Raw genomic sequence first — 19,090 nt, forward strand, 5'->3', positions numbered from 1 at the left:
TCTTGATATTACTCCCTCCTTGTCAACATTAATGGTTTTTGTTGCCTGCCATCTCTGAGACAAGACGCTGGCTCTTGCACGGTTCCACCAACCTTAAAAGCCCAAGTAAGATGGTAAGGAAGACAAAGGGGCCGGGCCTAGCAAAAATGTGAAATAGTCAGCCGTATGAAGAATAATGGAGTAGAAAGAATCCTGAATATATATATATATATATATGGAGATTAATAGATAGAACATTGATGCACAAATTAAGGTGAAAGCAATAGTAGTGTTTTTGTGGTGAATGTTGGATGAGACACATCTGTATTTGGTTTTGCCATGGATAATAGCTTCAAGGGTGCACACCTCTTGTTTATTTCAAGAATCGCGTCCTCTGGATTTTTGTTCTTAAATTACATTCTATTTGAGAATTTAATTTCCTTTCCTATGTATAATATGTATCCTTAATTGTATTAGTTTTCATGTATTTGTGTTTCCTTTCAAGTTACATGAGATTTGGTGTATCCTTTTCTTTCTTTAGACATTTATATGGTAAAGTAACGAAGGACATGGCTTGTATTACCATACTTGTTCTGTGATTGCTCAAATGTTCTAAATCCAATAAAGCTCTTAATATCATCCTATTCCTTGAGTTGAAGGTATTTAGTGTGTTTGATAGTGATTCTAAAAAATGTTTTTAACCATTATAACACTTGAATAATAAAAAATTTCAAGTATTAAAAATATTAGAAGCGCTTCCCAAAATCACTATCAAATGAGCTTTTAACTTATAACAAATTTATGAATTTTGCTTTTAAATTCATATATTTAAGCTAATTAATTTTTTTTTTAGACATAACAGAAGGATTTATTAGGTTTTGAGTGCATTTAGGAATATTTGTATTCAAACTGTTTTCTCTTAAAGTGTTTTTAGAAGAATCAATAGTTAAATGTTGCTCTAAAAAAACTATAAATGATTTACCAACATTATTAATAAGTTTTCAAATTTTTGAAAGTGTTTCCTTAATTTTGTTAAACACCAATGTTTTTTCATAAATACTTTTTAAGTTAAAAAGGTTAGTTTGAAAATACTTTGAAAATAATTATTTTCAAATTATTGTTTAAGTCAGATTAGATTAGGTTAGTTTCCCACCCCCAATATAGATTTCCTAGATTTTATGGCCTCATTTGTAAATTTAAGAAATCTATATTAAATGTCCTTAATTAAAAAACATCCTCAAGTGCCATTATGGTATTAATACCTCCATTACTTTACAAAGTTTTAGTAAATGTAAAAAAGGTATGATTCTAAATCAAATTCATATAATTAAAAAATTGTTCTTATCTATAGTTTAAAAGAGGTAAATTACAAAAGTCATGACTCCTTATATTCACCTGTAGTTCAATTCAACTCTTGAACTTCTTTACAAGTAACATCAACCCTCAACCCTAAATCATAACGGTTGTCTAATAAACCATTTTATCAGGAATTTTTTTGTCAAAAATTAATAAGAAACTCATGTACCTAATGAACAAATTAATTGAAAATATCTATTGTATTAGAAACTTATTTAGTATGGGAATGGGGGTAGTCTGAATCAAATTTGACAGAACTTAGTACACATTTGGATACAATTTATGATTGAATTTTTTTTTTTTCAAAAAAGTTAATGGACTGAATTAATGATATATATGCGTATAAAAGTGAGTTCTTAATTTACCTAAGAAGAAACACCCCGTATATATGGTAAGTGATAGAAGGAATATATATTGTTTTCCCTTGTAATTTTAAGAAATATTATACATTTTTAGAAATAAATTAAAGACCCAAATAGAAAATAATTTAAGAATAAATGCAGAGGAGCAATTCTGGAAATAAACTAGAGATGAACCCTTGAATATATTACAGATAGATGCTGAATTACAGATGTGTTACACCCCATCCTTCACTATAAAATCACTACTATTCTGCATCAATACCTATCCAATAATTCTCCATAGATTTTTTTCAATATTCTTTCTACTTCATTCATCTTCCCATGGAAGACTACTTCTCATTTTTGCCAGACCCCATTATCGTGCTTATCATCTCCTACTTGGCCTTTAGGGACGCTGCCAGAACCAGCGTCTTGTCCCAGAGATGGCGCCATCTATGGCGTTCAACAAAGAACATCGAATTTGACGAGACCCTATTCATGAGAGAAGTGGAATCAAGAGAGGAAAGAGAATTATGTAGGAGGGATTTCATCTATTTTGTGAGGCAGTGGATACTTGACTACCAAGAGCCAGTGTTAGACATGTTCCGCCTAGCTTTCTCGAACCCCAAACAGTACCAGCTTGAGATGGAGAACTGTGTTAGGTTTGCTATTGCCCATGGCGTCAAAAGGCTGGATCTTGACTTCTGTGATCCAGCATGGGGTGAATACAATTCTGATGAACCTCCTCCCTCATTTGCTTTACCATCTTGCGTTTACAGAAATGGGGTTCTTGAGTCTTTGAGGCTCTATTCTTGCAGTTTCCATGTTTCGAGGTTTAATACTTTTACTGCACTCAAGGATCTGTCAATTGGATGGAGTGAACTTAAAAGTTTTGCTCTGAGTGCCTTGTTGGTGAACTGTCCATTGCTTGAGAGTCTAAGCTTGAAAAAGTGTTGGAATTTAGATGATCCTGTCATTTCTGGGCCGAAGCTGAAGCTTCGGAGTCTGGTCATGGATAAGTGCGCTTTTATCTATCGGTTCACTGTTGGGGCGCCATTGTTGCGATCCTTGAGCTACTCAGGAGCAGTGTCTGAGTTCGTCTTTTTGAACCAACCTCCTGTGGAGAAGGTAGAGCTGGACTTCGGGCTTGAGCCTGATATCGACTATGAGGGCACTTATGGTGATGTTATTCGGGAACTCCTTGGAGATCTCAAATGCACTACTTTAACTGTTTGTAGTTTCATGCTTCAGGTACAACTTCCTCTACTGATCCTGGATTTTCTTTTTTCCATCTTTTTTTTTCTCGGTAAGCAAACATATATAGTCTGAAGAAACTGATACATATACATGTTTGAAGTTTGTTCTCCATTAACACCAAAACACAAATTCATTCAAACATGTCTTTTCCTTTAGATTTAAAACATACCGGAGTCCATTTTGATTTTGTTGAAGATGTATGGATCTTCTAAAGGCTGTGGAGGGCACCATCTTTCTCAGTATTCTCCCTGATGGGAGTGGGAGAGAACGGGTACTGTTCTTTATTCAAAAGATGTAATTATCTGAAGAACAGACATTTAACCTTTATATACCCTCCTGCCTTAGGGATTATACCCTTTGGGTTATTGGATCTCACGAGTCTTAGGCCGATCATCTAAGGCCTGTGATGGCATTGGGCTCTACACATAAGGTAGTCCATACTCTAAATCAATCAGCAATCATATATATATATATATATATATGGATAGCTAAATCCTGAACAATGGTTAATGATGTGGATCCACATTTATTCTAACAATATATACAGCAACTGCCTTTTTCATCGGAGAGGATGCCATTGTGGCAGCATCTTCAATTTCTAACACACTTGACAGTGAGGACAGCAGTCCATGAATATGAATCTTATGGATTCGCTTTCTTACTGAGTAGCTGCCGAAGATTACAGATTCTAACCATTGAAATAGTCCCTGGAAGAATATTCCCTGTGAGTATCCATCTCTGTGAATGATTGACAAAGAATTTCTTTCATGTTGAACTCATAAATAATAATCTGGTGTTTTTTTTTCTAGGATTATGCGCCACCATCTGAGCTTCGAGGTAACAATGTATTCTGGAGGCAACAGGAACCGGTTTCCCCCTGTATGATAGAAACCCTAAGGATAGTGGAGATGAAGGGCGTTGGAGGGGAACCTAATGAACTGCTACTTGTAAAATACCTGCTTCGCCATGGCCATGTCATGGAGACATTAAATATCATTCTGAAGAAGCAAATGGGTCATGGAGACGCTGATACTGAATCGAATTCTCGATCGTGGGCAGAAATGTTGCAATATTATGCAAGAGCCTCTTCTGGGCTGCAGATATTGATTTCATAAATGGGATCGAGAACCAGTAATTAGTTATTAATATTATTTGCTCAATCATGTTATTGTAATTTTTTCATGAATTTTCTCGATATATTTAAATATATATTAGATGATAGATTTCTCGATAAATAGATCAATAAAGCTTTTGTTCATTTACTTATGCTACTAAAGAGCTTGCGAACAACCTATAGCTCATATTATAGATGTGAGACTATGGACTAGTATACAAATCCAAAAAGGGTAATGATCTCTATACCGTTGTTCAAACTGTTTTAACGGTTTTCTAGGTCATTAAAAATTTAAAAGTCATATTTCATATATACATAAGTTTAATATATTGATCATTTTTTATTATGATTTGTAGAGTTTTTAAAAAATTATTCTTTCTACTACAAAACTTACCATTAGACATCTATATAACCCTGATGCCGTGAATGTGAAACTATGATCTATTTTGGAAGTCAAGAAAAATAATGATTTTGACCAAAAAAATTCTTTCTCTAATGGTATTCTATGTCATGTGTAAGAGTTTAATGATTATTCATAATTTCAAATTATAATTGTAATCTTTTTTATTTACTTTTATGATGGTTTTAATCATTCTACTATGCACTAAAGAGAACTCTATTCTATAGATTAAACTATACACTACTTCAAAAGTCAAGAAAGAATAATATTGTCATCAAATCCTTTTGTATAACCATCATCTTTGCTATACAAGTTCAAGTAAAGAGCTTAATACACATGTAGTTTGAACATCATAGATATGAGACTATGTACTATTATAAAAGTCAAGAAAGATAATGATTTTTTATCGTTTGTGAAATCCTTTTCTATAATAGGTTTTTAGGTCCTCGTGACGGGTGTATACGTTTTACATATATAAGATCAAGTTCATTAATGATGTCATTTTTTATTACGATGGTAACTCTAACTATAGATAGGGGATCATGCAGTAACTCTACACTATAGATAGGGCACCATGCACTACAAAAGTTAGGAAATTAAGATAATTATTTTTTACCAGTATAGAAATCCTTTCATATAACGATTTAATTTTAAGTCATTGTAACCATAAGTTATATATAAGAGTCTAATAGATTTGGCATTTTCAATTATAATTTTATAACCTTTATTTTTTTTATGATGGTCTTAACCATTACCTTATGCTATTAAATAGCTTAATATATGCTTAGCTCAAATGCTAGTCATAGATGTGGGACTATGCACTACTATAGAAGTTAAAAAAAAAAAAAAAAAGATAATAATTTTTTATGGTTATTGAAATCTTGTTATATAACGACTTTTAAGTCATCGAAAACTGTATTCTGTACATAAGAATTTAATACGATTTGCCATTTTAGTTTATAATTGCAATCTTTATTAATTACGTTCATGATGGTTTTACATTATCTTATGCACTAAAGAGCTTGGGAAAACATTCATGTAACTCTATATTAATTGTAGATGTGAGGCTATGTATTACATTAAAAGTTAAGAAAGATATATAATTATTTTTTTATCATGATTGAAATGTTTTTGTATAACAGTTCTTAAATCATTAAAACTATGCTTGGTTCAAGAAAAATTGAGGGAAAATGTTAAGGAAAAAAAATAAAAAGGAAAAACAGAAGAAAAGAAAAAGTGAAGAAAAAAAATATTTAAAATCAATAAATTATTTTTATATACTATATCAAACTTATTTCGCTTATTTTTTCTACTCTACATAAAAATTAAATATTTTAAATATATATAAATTTTTAATTATGTTTGATTTTCTTTCTTTTATATTTTCCATAATGAAATAAAATATAAAAAAATCATTTTCCTTTACTTTTTTTATCTTCTCTTCATATTTTTATGCAAAAAGTCTCATATTATATATAAGAGTTTAATAGATTTGTTTTTTTTTTTACCTTTTATTATTTACTTTTGCGATGGCTTTAACCATTGTTTTATGCAACTAAAGAGTTCAAATGCTATAAATTTGAGACTATATATTATGATATAAAAGTCAAGAAAGACATTTTATGGTTTACCCTTACCAAAAGTCTTTAACTGTCTTTTAGGTCATTATAAACTTTATGTCATATATAAGAGTTCCATAATTTAACCTTTTTTTTTTAATTAAATTATGATTTTATCACCTTCATCATTTACTTTGATAGTGGTTTTGAGGGTTATTGATGTATGCCAATAACAAGCTTGATAAACATATAGTTATAACGCAATAGATGTGAGACTATGAGTGCGTTTGGTGATAATTTTAAGAAGTATTTATATCATTTTTAATACTTGAAAATTCTTATTTTTCAAGTATTAGAAAAATTAGAAATACTTCCCAAAATTACAGTCAAACGCACTCTATGTAATACGATAAAAGCTAAAGAAAGAAAAAAAAAATCATTTTTAACCATCATGGAAAGCCTTTTGTGGAAACCAACTTTTAGGTTTTTAAAAATTGTATCATCTATATATAAGAGTTTAATAGATTTATCATTTTTTTATTGTGATTTTATAACCTTTGTAATTTACTAGGATGATATTTTAACCATTATTAAAACAACTTGTGATAATCTTTTATCTTATAACCATTATTTATTAGCTAGCTTGGTCATTGGATCATAGAGATTTTTACAAAATCTTTATTATTAATAGTCATTTAAGTCCATCTTAAAACTAAATTTATGATAATTCATACATATGGAGTTGATGTTACTATATAATCTATATGCATCATCCACCTCTGTGTTCCAAACATTTCCAATGATAGACAAACTTTCAATGAACTCTTAGTCTTGGTTAAGATATCTTTTTATTATTTTTATTTAATTATGATTTTCTCATCGTATAGATCATGACCATGCACTATTTCAAAAGTCAAGAAAGATAATTAATTTTTATGTACCATTATAGAAAGGTCGGTTGTTTCACTCTCAGCGAGTCGGGATATATTTGCGGTCATCACACCAGGAATGGTTTGTTTCAGGAACTAGTGCAATAAATAAATACAATTCGCTTGCCTCTTTTAATGAAGAAGGGTTGGTTTAATTGATAGCTACTTTTTGGAATTGGGAGTCCTCTGGATTACTCTTCTCTTATGCCCCGGAGTGGCGAGAATACGAAGCTAGATCAGCAGGAATGACAGCGGTCTCGGGAATCTACTCTACTAGTTGCAATGCGTGTTCTTGTCAGCATTGGGAATAGAGCATTGCTTATATATGCAAGACGGGAAAGTTTCTTTTAGTCTAACCTTCGCATGAGCTTTTCTTGTTCTTGACTTCAAATTAATTGGAATTGCTTTCTCGTTTTAGCTTATATTAAGTGCACCTCTCCCTACTTGATGATTCTTTATGGACACTCGTTTCTTCATCTAGGCAGGGATCAGAAGCTGAGAGATAGCCGTAAACTCTGAAGTGGTAGCTTTTTATCTACTTTACTTCTTTAAAGGAGTACATCCAGTCCAAGCAGTTGCTCCCAGCTAGCGGAAAAGGTGAATGTGAATTCATTTTTATTAAAAAGATGCTATTTAAGCATCAAGATTGTGTTGGTGTTCAGTCAGCTGTACTAAATGCAGATTTGGATGCCTCGTATGATAAAGAAGAGAGTTTTTACAAAGATGAAGACCTAGAAAGCCCTGGAGCTAGAGCTTGTTGAGAAAGTTGCTTTGAAGATGGGCTTCCTATGGGAAAGAGGGAAGTTTAAAGCGATAACAAAGGCCGTAGGGGATAGGATGTCTTTCTGCGTCTACTGATGCTAATTCGGATGCTTTTGAAACAACCTTGGCTATCATCACTATTTCAGTTACTAGAACAGCAAACTCAGATCTTTGGGAAGTCTCTTCACTTCAGGACTCCCTTGCCCACCTGAAGGAAGAGAAGTGACTCGCTCACAACGCAAAAAAATTCCTTCTGCCTAGAGTTCGCTACTTAGACTTCCGATATATCTCCTGTTATTTCAAGTGAAAAATTAGACTTCGCCCCTTCACTTCTGAACCCAACTACTCTTTTTCTCTTTGATCGAAAAAAGCTCAAATTCGGGATCGATCGATAGCACTGTTCACAGTTCAAACTGCCTGAGCCTGCTATGCTAACAAGGAAAGGAGAACTTAGCACAACTGACAACTTCTGCTCGGGCGTCTAGAAAGCGAGTCCCTTAGGACAGCTAGTCGATATCCAATGGATAGTTCAATATGATAAAAAGCAGGACTCCCGTGGCTACGGTCCTAATGTGCTAACTATATAAAAGGATTAGGGCCTCTCAACCCCCGTTCCAAAGGAGCAACTATCTAGAAAGGCTAAACACGGGCTAAACAAACCAAACGAAGCAAACGCGGGCTATTCTCGAGGGTTCCAAACCTACCCTTCCTAACAAGCGCTAACAGTCTGTCTAAGGGCCTACCTTTTCTTAAGACATTTTGAAACTAAGAATTCAAGGTAATCTAAAAGGTAGCACTCTTTTTCAGCCTATATAGAAAGCATTCCCAGCTATATCGTTTCAATCTTAGGATAAGCGCTTTCAACCAGTTCTCGGGCAGTCCTCATTTTTTTCTCCTGACCAGCCTCTTGGAGTGGGAGGTCGTAGTGATCCAGTTAGAGTCCCCTCCAAAAGCAAGTTCTTTTTTTGAAAGAAGTGAAATCCCTTTTTAAGTATCTAGTGAGTGAGCCCTGTAGGGACCCCTCCCTCCGAGACACGTGGCACGCATCTTACAGTGACACGTGGCACGCATCTTACAGTCACGCATTGTCATCCGGGTCACCCTCATCCGGATCTTCCTATAAAGCACACATAACACGCTTTTCCCATCCGGACTGCCTCAAGGAAGAGCAAACGACGCTTACAAAGCATAGGCATCCGGACGGTTTCCATAAATGCGTCCGCTCCACAATACATCCGAATAATCAATATATGTCATCCAGACATAATTGTCCGGATCATTGACTAAAGTAAAGTGAGTCTTACACGCTATCACAACAAATCAGTCATGGCCCACGTCCCATCACCTGCAGAGTGAAAGGACGAGTTGAGGTGACAACAAGTCACTTCCCATGATCATTCAACATGATCACTGCCCACGATCTTTGACAGCAGCATCACCTACCACGGTTTCTGACAGCCGCCCGTAGGGTGGCGATGACCATGCTGCCACCTCATGTCATCATAACAACATAAAATATCTCCTCACCATTAATGAGAGGAACAGTACCCCTGGCACTATATATAAACCTTCACACGAAGAGGAAGATAATCTCCTGATACCTAGTAAAAGGCCAACTGATTTATATCTCCCTCTCTAACTATGGCTAACAAAACCATCGGAGGGTGCGTCCGGACACCCTGTCTGGATGTCTTTTGCAGGTATAACGATTGAATCAAGAACCTTTGTAGGTTGAGATCGCGTGTCCATCCATTCAGCAACTGCATGGATCGCCAGGGACGCGAGGTATCAACATTGGCGCCGTCTGTGGGAAAAATTTTTATTTTGATTCAGTCACTAAAAAAGATGGCCACACCTTCCCGAAGCCGTTCATCTGGTAGGGGAGTGGAAGATGATTTTGAATGGCGTTAAACCATCGAAAAAAGACAGTTGGCAAGCGAACGACAACTGAAAGCTCTCTTCCAAGAGACAGAAAGATTGAGAGAAGAAAACGTTATATTACGCATCCAGACTTCAACATCAGGGCCTCCCCGACGTCAGCGTTCAAGGGGCCAAGTAGCAAATTCAAGGCATCAACAAGAACCGGAATCAATATATCCTGGGACGACAGGAGCTATCCCAGGAGCATGCAACGTGAGGCCTCATGAGCCACGCACGCCTATGCCTCGAGCTCCTCGTGAGGAAAGCTCAGACTCTACTCACTTCTCAGCGAAAAGACAACGTGATAAAAAATCTCAGTTGTCAAATTAGATGCGCGCAAGACTAGGCCCACAAGAGCCTGGGAGATCAAGGCCACCAGTGGCCACAACCTGGGCGCCACGCCCTAACCCTGTGGTCACCCCTATGGTACAGAACGTGCACCCGCATCGTGACCCCATGGTCACCCCCGCGATGCGGAACGTTCACTCGCACCTAGCGGAACAATCGATTGGGAGAAACCTCCCAAACGAGCCACCCATTGGCTCCATCAGCAAAAGGCTGGATGACATGCTCTCCACACCTTTCTGCTCTCATATCATTAGTTACGAGCCCCCAAGGGGATTCCTCGTACCAAAATTTTCCACATACGATGGAACCAACGATCCCTTCGATCACATCATGCATTATCGACAGCTCATGACGCTCGATATTGGCAATGATGCACTACTATGCAAAGTGTTCCCCGCCAGCCTACAAGGGCAGGCCCTCTCGTGGTTTCATCGCCTACCTCCCAACTCTGTTGGCAATTTCAGGGACCTATCCGAAGCTTTCGTGGGACAATACTTGTGCTCCGCTCGACACAAGCAAAATATCAGCACCCTGCAAAACATAAAAATGCAACATAACGAATCCTTGAGGGAATTTGTGAAGCTGTTTGGCCAGGCGGTACTTCAAGTAGAGGCTTGCAGCATGGATGTTGTCCTGCAGATCTTCAAACGAAGCATCTGTCCAGGCACTCCATTTTTCGAATCACTGGCCAAAAAGCCTCCTATAACGATGGATGACTTATTCAGGCGTGCCAACAAATATTCAATGCTCGAAGATGACGTGCGTGCAGCCACCCAACAAGTTTTGGTTGCCGGACGGCCATCTAGAGGTGATACGGAGAGAAATGCTAAACCTCCGGATCAGCCAAGACCATCCGACCAGAGGCAGGAAGGGCCAAGTCGCCCGGAAAGGCCGCCTCTCACACCCCTTTCCATATTGTATGAGAAACTTCACCCAATGATTCAGGGCTTGTCTGACTTCAAATGGCCTAGACCCATCGGAACGAACCCCTCCACAAGAGATCGTAGTCGGAGATGTGCCTTCCACAAGGATCATGGCCATATAACAGAGACATGCCGGGCTCTCCAGTATCTAGTCGAGAGGCTCATAAAAGCAGGACATTTGAAGCAATACCTCCGCTCAAATACTAGAGGAAGGGACGCATCCCAACATCACAACCCCGGGGCCCCTAGGGCCCTAGTTGCCCCCAAGGCCGTTATAAACTATATTAACGGAGAACCATCTGACGAGGAGTATGACTCCAGGTGAAAAAGGCAGAAATTGTTGCGGGCCGCGTCAATACGCAAACGAATCAATTCCATCTGGCCTGGGTTAACTGGAAGGGGCCCTCACCCCATAGATGGGACAATCATCTTTCCACCAGTAGACCCCACCCGAACACTGCAACCACATCGCGACGCCCTCATCTTGTCCCTGGAAATAGGGGACTTCGATGTGCGGCATATCTTGGTTGACCCAGGCAGCTCGGCCGATCTTGTACAAGCATCGGTCGTTAGCCACATGGGACACAGTCTCACAGGCCTTGAAAACCCTGGACGAATACTATTCGGGTTCAACGGATCGTCAACCACATCCTTGGGAGACATTATACTACCGGTCCAAGCTGGTCCAGTCACTCTCAACGTACAATTCTCGGTGGTACAAGAGTTATCACCCTTCAATGTCATTTTGGGGCGCACATGGCTCCACTACATGAAAGCTATCCCCTCGACATATCATCAAATGGTAAGTTTTCTCACCAACGATGGCCAAATCGACCTATATGGCAGCCAATTAGCCGCTCGCCAATGCTATCAGATAGCACGTGAACCAGGGGCCAATCAGGAGGATGCATCTCCCCCTGAACCCAGCCATACACATGACCAATAGCAATTATCGGGTCCGGCAGACAAAGATCCCCCGGCAGCAGATCCCTTACAAACAATCCAAATTTCGGAGGAAAACACTCACCTCACGAACATCAGTTCCCTCATGACGACCGAAGAAACTCAGAGCATGCAAAATATCCTCAAACGAAACCATGACATCTTCGCATGGGCACATTCTGATATGAGGGGAATTCATCCCTCTGTTGCATCTCACAAGCTTAACGTCTTTCCAGCTGCCAGACCCGTCCGGCAGAAGATTAGACGTTTCCACCCGGATAGACAAGAAGTTATCCGGAATGAGATTGACAAACTGCTAAATGTCGGATTCGTCAGAGAAGTATCTTATCCGGATTGGTTGGCAAACGTAGTGGTGGTACCCAAAAAAGAAGGAAAATGGCGAGTTTGTGTAGATTACACCAATCTCAACAATGCATGTCCAAAAGACAGTTTTCCCTTGCCACGAATAGATCAAATTATGGATTCCACTTCCGGGCAAGGAATGCTCTCTTTCTTGAATGCCTTCTCCGGATATCACAAGATTCTCATGTCCCTGGATGACGAAGAAAAGACAGCATTCATAACGCCACATGGCCTCTATTGCTACAAAGTCATGTCATTCGGACTCAAAAATGCTAGCGCCACTTATCAGAGATTGATGACTAAAATCTTCAAACCTCTGATAGGCCACACGGTAGAGGTATATATTGATGATATCGTGGTTAAAAGCAAAACCCGAGAGCAGCATGTCCTTCACTTACAAGAAGTTTTTCACCTCTTACGAAAGTATGGCATGAAGTTAAATCCTTCTAAATGCGCATTTGGCGTAAGTGCTGGCAAATTTCTGGGATTTATGGTCAGCCAAAGGGACATAGAAGTCAGCCCGGATCAAGTCAAGGCAGTCATGGAAACACCCCCTCCCAGGAACAAGAAGGAGCTACAACGACTCACAGGCAAGCTCGTCGCGCTAGGGCGTTTTATAGCCCGCTTCACTGATGAATTGCGACCCTTCTTCTTGGCAATACGAAAAGCTGGAGCACACGGATGGACGGACAGTTGCCAAAACGCTTTCGAAAAGATTAAGCATTGTCTTACGCAACCACCCATCTTGAGCAGCCCCATTCCAAAAGAAAAATTGTATATGTATTTGGCGGTATCAGAATGGGCAATCAGCGCCGTTCTATTCCGCTGCCCCTCACCCAAGGAGCAGAAACCTATCTACTACATCAACAGGACATTGGCAGACGTAGAAACCAGATATTCAAAAATGGAGCTAACAGCCTTAGCCCTTCGAAGCGCTGCCCAGAAGCTCCGCCCTTATTTCCAAGCTCATCCAGTGATCGTACTAACTGACCAGCCCCTTCGCAACATTCTGCACAAGCCAGATTTAACCGGGAGAATGCTACAATGGGCCATCGAATTAAGCGAATTTGGAATCGAATTCCAACCCAGATTGTCCATGAAAGGCCAAGTAATGGTTGACTTCATGCTAGAATATTCCCGAAGACCCAGCCAACACCATGAATCAAGCAAACAAGAATGGTGGACCCTACGAGTTGACGGAGCCTCACGCTCATCAGGCTCTGGAGTTGGGCTCCTACTACAGTCCCCAACTGGGGAACATTTGGAGCAAGCCATCCGACTGGGATTCTCTGCCTCTAACAATGAAGCAGAATATGAGGCCATCTTGTTCGGATTGGACCTCGCCCTTGCTCTATCCGTCTCCAAACTCCGGATCTACAGTGACTCACAACTCGTGGTAAAACACGTCCAGAAGGAATATGAGGCTAAGGACGCACGCATGGCGCGATACTTAGCTAAAGTAAGAAACACCTTACAGCAATTCACAGAATGGACAATCGAAAAAATCAAGCGAGCCGACAATAGGCGCGCTGACGCCTTGGCCGGCATAGCTGCCTCCCTCCCTATCAACGAAGCCATTCTATTGCCTATACATATGCAACCCAACCCCTCTGTCGCAGAAATTTCCACCTGCAATACCATTGAGGCACCCCAAGCGGACGGCCAAGAATGGACGTATGACATCGCAGAATATATCCGGACAGGAACTCTACCCGGAGATCTCAAACAGGCACACAAAGTCCGGGTACAAGCTGCCCGTTTCACCCTGATTGGGGGGCACCTGTACAAGCGATCCTTCACAGGACCTTACCTTCGATGCCTAGGGCATTCAGAAGCCCAGTATGTGTTAGCTGAGTTGCATGAGGGAATATGCGGAAATCATTCGGGATGACGATCTCTGGCACATAGAGCTCACTCGCAAGGATACTATTGGCCAACAATGAAGAAAGACGCGGCAGCATATGTCAAAAGATGTGGTAAATGTCAAAGATATGCTCTCATTCCACATATGCCATCAGCAACGTTGAAGTCAGTCTTAGGCCCATGGCCTTTTGCGCAGTGGGGCATGGATATAGTGGGACCCCTCCCAGCAGCGCCTGCCTAGAAAAAGTTCCTCCTTGTCGCCACTGACTACTTTAGTAAATGGGTGGAAGCTGAAGCATATGCTAGCATCAAAGACAAAGATGTCACCAAATTCATATGGAAAAACATTGTTTGCCGTTTTGGAATTCCCCAAACCATCATAGCTGACAATGGCCCACAATTTGATAGCATTGCATTCAGGAATTTCTGTTCGGAGCTGAACATCCGGAATTCATACTCCACACCGCGATATCCTCAAAGTAATGAGCAAGCAGAAGCTACAAACAAGACCCTAATCACTGCCTTAAAGAAAAGGCTTGAACAAGCCAAAGGGAAGTGGGTGGAGGAGCTGCCCGGCGTCCTATGGGCCTACCGAACCACACCCGGACAACCAACAGGAAATACTCCTTTCGCCATCGTATACGGAATGGATGCAGTCATTCCTACTGAAATAGGTCTCCCTACCATCCGGACTGACGCAGCAAAACAGAATGATGCAAACATGGAATTAGGAAGAAATTTGGATTGGACGGATGAAGTAAGAGAAAGTGCAGCCATCCGGATGGCAGACTATCAACAGAGAGCATCCGCTCACTACAATCGCAAAGTAAGGCCCAGAAGCTTCAAAAATGGTACGCTGGTCCTTAGAAAAGTTTTTGAAAACACTGCTGAAGTGGGCGCAGGGAAATTCCAAGCTAACTGGGAAGGACCCTATATAGTGTCTAAAGCAAGTGAAAGTGGAGCCTATCATTTACAAAAGTTAGACGGAACTCCATTGCTTAGACCATGGAATGTGTCCAATTTAAAACAGTACTATCAATGAAAAAGCAAGACAAGTACAAATGGAAAAAAGAATTGTTTTATTGATATATATCATGTATGTACAAAGAGGTCTCCGGACCACAAAAAATACAGAAAGAAGATTACAAAAGAAATTGCAAAAAGAAAAGCTATCAGGGAGCGGGCTTGTCATGAAGTTGCTTCTCTTCACCCGAAGGAATTGAAGGGACATCTTGCTTTATGCCGTTCTTCTTCATGCAGCAGCGATAGCCGAAGATGAAGGTATCATCCACTTGTTTTTTATAGTCCGCTTCAAGTTTCTTCCTCTCTGCAGCAAACTCCCGCTCTAGCTCTTCTTTTTGCGTTGTTAAGCGTAGCTGCAAATCTTTTTTCTGCTTCTTTTCAATTGAAGCCTCCGTCCGGAGTTGCCTCACCTCCCCCCTCAGCCGGGCCACCTCATCCTCTGCCTCATACAGGCGGGCGAATGTTGATTCCTTCCGGCCCTTAACCTCAGCCAAATCCGCCCGAAGGGCTTCATTGTCCTCTCGAACGGTGGATAAGCTGGCTTCAGCCTCCTCCAGTCTCAAGCGCAACTGGTCTTCAGTATCTTTGCGCCGAGTGGCGAAGGCCTTCATATAATCAGTGGTCCGCAGCAGGTCAGTGAAAAGATCGTATTGATTGGCCATGCCGCGGAGACCACTCACCAGCTGCAGACAAACAAACAAAAAAAGCAAAGTTAGAAATCACACCACAAACACACATTAGAATGACAAAGAATCAAAAAACACAAAGACAGTATACCGATTCCACCATCACGAACATCTTGGCTGAAGGCATAACAGTGGTCAAGCCGGGTGGAATCTGTTTCAGCTTATTTTCCAACTCCGCGTAGCTAAAAGGGCTAGCGGAGGTGCAAGCCGCGTTATTAACAAGATTCCCACCTGATGATGCAACAGAAGGAGACTCTTGTTCCGGATTCAGGGCCTCAACATTTACGGCTGGATGGGTCTCCCCGGGTGCAACCTCATCCGGGACAATCACCGGGACGGCTGGAGTCTCAGTTGCCATCTCTACTTCGCCCCCCTCCGGATGAGCGTCGTAGGCGGATGAGCAACTAACTTCAATCTCTTGTTGACGATCTTGAAGCCGCCCGATGAGTCCGGACCTCAGATTGCACACCGAACGAGGCCTCTTTGAAGGTGGCCCCTTCACCAGAACAAGAGCCAGACGGTCCGGATCGTTAGAGGGCTGACTCTAACTTTCTGCCCCTACTTCCTCCATCGGGGTTGCACAAACGACTTCAGTTGCATCGACATCCGGATTAGGGGAGTCCGGATGGTTGATGGACGCAGCTTCCTCAACCAAATTATCCAGACGGGCAACCGCTGCCAAGGAAGTACTCGAGTGGTTCAGCCCCGCGACGTGTCCGGATCCGCTTGAGATAGAATGAGGAGCAGGGTTCACTGGCTCCTCTATTATTACCTCCGCCTCATAAGTAATTGGCGGAAGAGCAAAATCCTTGGGAGGAGTGGGCTCCTTCACCCCCTTCCCATTCTTCACCAGCTTCCTCTTTTTCGCTGGAGCTTTATTTGGAGGAGAGGCTGCGCGGCGTTTTTGTCCGGGAGCCTTACGAAAGGTTCCTTCGTTCTTTTTCTTCTCCCGATTATCCAGGAGCGCTCGGCGTTTTTCAGCGTCAACGTCTTTAAACTCCTGGTAAATCGAGAGATCCTTCACAGTATAATGCTCCCCAGGCACTACCTCCTTTGGCATTTTCCTGGGGAGAATGTTGACAACATACTCTTGGGACTCCCGGACGGCCGCCATCAGGTTCCGCGCAGTAAGCAGCCTCTTGTAGCACCTCTCCTTGGCGTCTATCTCAAACAACTTATTGAGACAGGCAAAAGACGCCTTTTCCACCCAGTCCACGATGTGGCCCCTCCTTTCCGGACCTGCATTGACAGTAACGAAAGGTGAGAAAACCATCCGAAAAAATCAACAAAAGACAACAAAATAAAAGTCGGACAAAAGTCGCAAAGCAAACTTACCCGGAATCACTAAGGAGTAGTTTGGAGAGAAGGGCCTCGCCGGATGCTTCGACCCCGCCCATGCACCCTGGACCATCACGAGTCCCTTCGCACCTCCCTTCGTTGAGTCCGGCAGCTCCGTCACCAATTGAAGGGAGGGCAGGTGAGCGGACATGCTGAAGATGTCATTTTTTACCTTCTTCAGCGAGTAAACAAAAAACACCTCCAGCAGCGTAAGGTCGAGGTTGTACAGCATGTTTATGATGCTGCATCCCATCAGCACCCGGACGATGTTGGGATGAATGAAGGCGGGTGGAATCTTGGTGAAATGGAGGAATTCCTTGAACAACACCGGCAGAGGGAACCGGAGCCCCGCGTTGAATTGTTCCTTTGAGAAAATGACGGTATCTTGTTCAGCTTTCTCGGTAGACACGACATCCTCCCCATTCAGAAATTCAACAATTACGCCATTTGGAATGCAGAATCGATCCCGGAACTCCTTTACGCTCAGTTTGTCTGTAGATTTCCCATGAGCGTCGCCGGTGCCGGCAGATGAAGTAGCTTTCTACTTCGAAGACATTTTTTAGCCCGAGTTTTACTGAAACCTACATACAAAAAAGTGCAACAGTCAAACACAGCAATCCAGAAAATCAACAAACACCAACATTCAACACACAGTCGCAAGCTATTTGCCCAAAGCAAGTCAGAAATCAAGCCAATGAACAAACAAGCGCAACAAATGGAAAACAAAAACAAAATGCACGTACCAAATAGAAATGCCGAGAAGAAAGGTTGATGTTGCGATACAAAATCACCGGCAAGAAAAACTCTAGGGTTTTTTTTTTACTCAGAAAAGCAGAGGAAAGCACAGGAAGAAGAAGAAGCAAAAACTCTCAGAAAAAAATGCAGTAGGAAAAATACAACAGTAGGCACAGTATGCTATTTATAGGGGGACAGCCCCTAGGAAAGCCAAATGCCCAACAAACGTCATCATTGAAACGACATGCTGCCTGGGAATACCCAGAGTCGGCGGCTCATCATAAATGCCTTTTTGGCTTCCGCACCCCCACTCGCCACGTGGCCCAACCAGACAAAAGGTCGACTTCGGTTTCAAAAAACCAATTATTTTTTAACCCGCCCATTTTTGCTCGGGCAAAATAGGCAAGTTAAAAAGGGGGGCATTGTAGGGACCCCTCCCTCCGAGACACGTGGCACGCATCTTACAGTGACACGTGGCACGCATCTTACAGTCACACATTGTCATCCGGGTCACCCTCATCCGGATCTTCCTATAAAGCACACATAACACGCTTTTCCCATCCGGACTACCTCAAGGAAGAGCAAACGACGCTTACAAAACATAGGCATCCGGACGGTTTCCATAAATGCGTCCGCTCCACAATACATCCGGATAATCAATATATGTCATCCGGACATAATTGTCCGGATCATTGACTAAAGTAAATCGAGTCTTACACGCTATCGCAACAAATCAGCCATGGCCCACGTCCCATCACCTGCAGAGTGAAAGGACGAGTTGAGGTGACAACAAGTCACTTCCCATGATCATTCAACATGATCACTGCCCACGATCTCTGACAGCAGCATCACCTACCACGGTTTCTGACAGCCGCCCGTAGGGTGGCGATGACCATGCTGCCACCTCATGTCATCATAACAACATATATCTCCTCACCATTAATGAGAGGAACAGTACCCCTGGCACTATATATAAACCTTCACACGAAGAGGAAGGTAATCTCCTGATACCTAGTAAAAGGCCAACTGATTTATATCTCCCTCTCTAACTATGGCTAACAAAACCATCGGAGGGTGCGTCCGGACACCCTGTCCGGATGTCTTTTGCAAGTATAACGACTGAATCAAGAACCTTTGTAGGTTGAGATCGCGTGTCCATCCATTCAGCAACTGCGTGGATCGCCAGGGACGCGAGGTATCAACAAGCCCCTCTTTCTATTAGAGCAGTTCGATTTTTATGTATATGCTGCTT

The 19,090-nt window shown here is 41.4% G+C and overlaps 2 protein-coding genes across 2 annotated transcripts; both read left to right on the forward strand.

Moving 5' to 3' along the window:
- Positions 1-2,018: 2,018 nt before the first annotated feature.
- LOC109121755 (putative F-box/LRR-repeat protein At5g54820) lies at positions 2,019-3,231 on the forward strand. Its single transcript, XM_059735473.1, has 2 exons — positions 2,019-2,927; positions 3,148-3,231. Exons 1-2 carry the CDS (start codon positions 2,019-2,021, stop codon positions 3,229-3,231), a joined length of 993 nt encoding a protein of 330 aa, XP_059591456.1.
- Positions 3,232-3,449: 218 nt separating this feature from the next.
- LOC104877546 (uncharacterized) lies at positions 3,450-4,126 on the forward strand. The gene is made up of 2 exons (XM_019217107.2): positions 3,450-3,657; positions 3,743-4,126. The coding sequence occupies exons 1-2, from the start codon at positions 3,505-3,507 to the stop codon at positions 4,046-4,048; spliced, it is 459 nt and encodes a 152-aa protein (XP_019072652.2). The 5' UTR covers positions 3,450-3,504; the 3' UTR covers positions 4,049-4,126.
- The last annotated feature ends 14,964 nt before the right edge of the window (positions 4,127-19,090 follow it).

This window comes from Vitis vinifera, chromosome 19 (assembly GCF_030704535.1).
Source record: "Vitis vinifera cultivar Pinot Noir 40024 chromosome 19, ASM3070453v1".
NCBI classification, from domain to species: Eukaryota; Viridiplantae; Streptophyta; class Magnoliopsida; order Vitales; family Vitaceae; genus Vitis; species Vitis vinifera.

Coding starts and splice junctions, on each gene's coding strand:
- LOC109121755 (XM_059735473.1), top strand. CDS start 2,019: ATGGAAGACTACTTCTCATTTTTGCCAGACCCCATTATCGTGCTTATC. Junction 2,928..3,147: donor TTTGTAGTTTCATGCTTCAG/GTACAACTTCCT, acceptor GATCTTCTAAAG/GCTGTGGAGGGCACCATCTT.
- LOC104877546 (XM_019217107.2), top strand. CDS start 3,505: ATGCCATTGTGGCAGCATCTTCAATTTCTAACACACTTGACAGTGAGG. Junction 3,658..3,742: donor TCCCTGGAAGAATATTCCCT/GTGAGTATCCAT, acceptor TTTTTTTTCTAG/GATTATGCGCCACCATCTGA.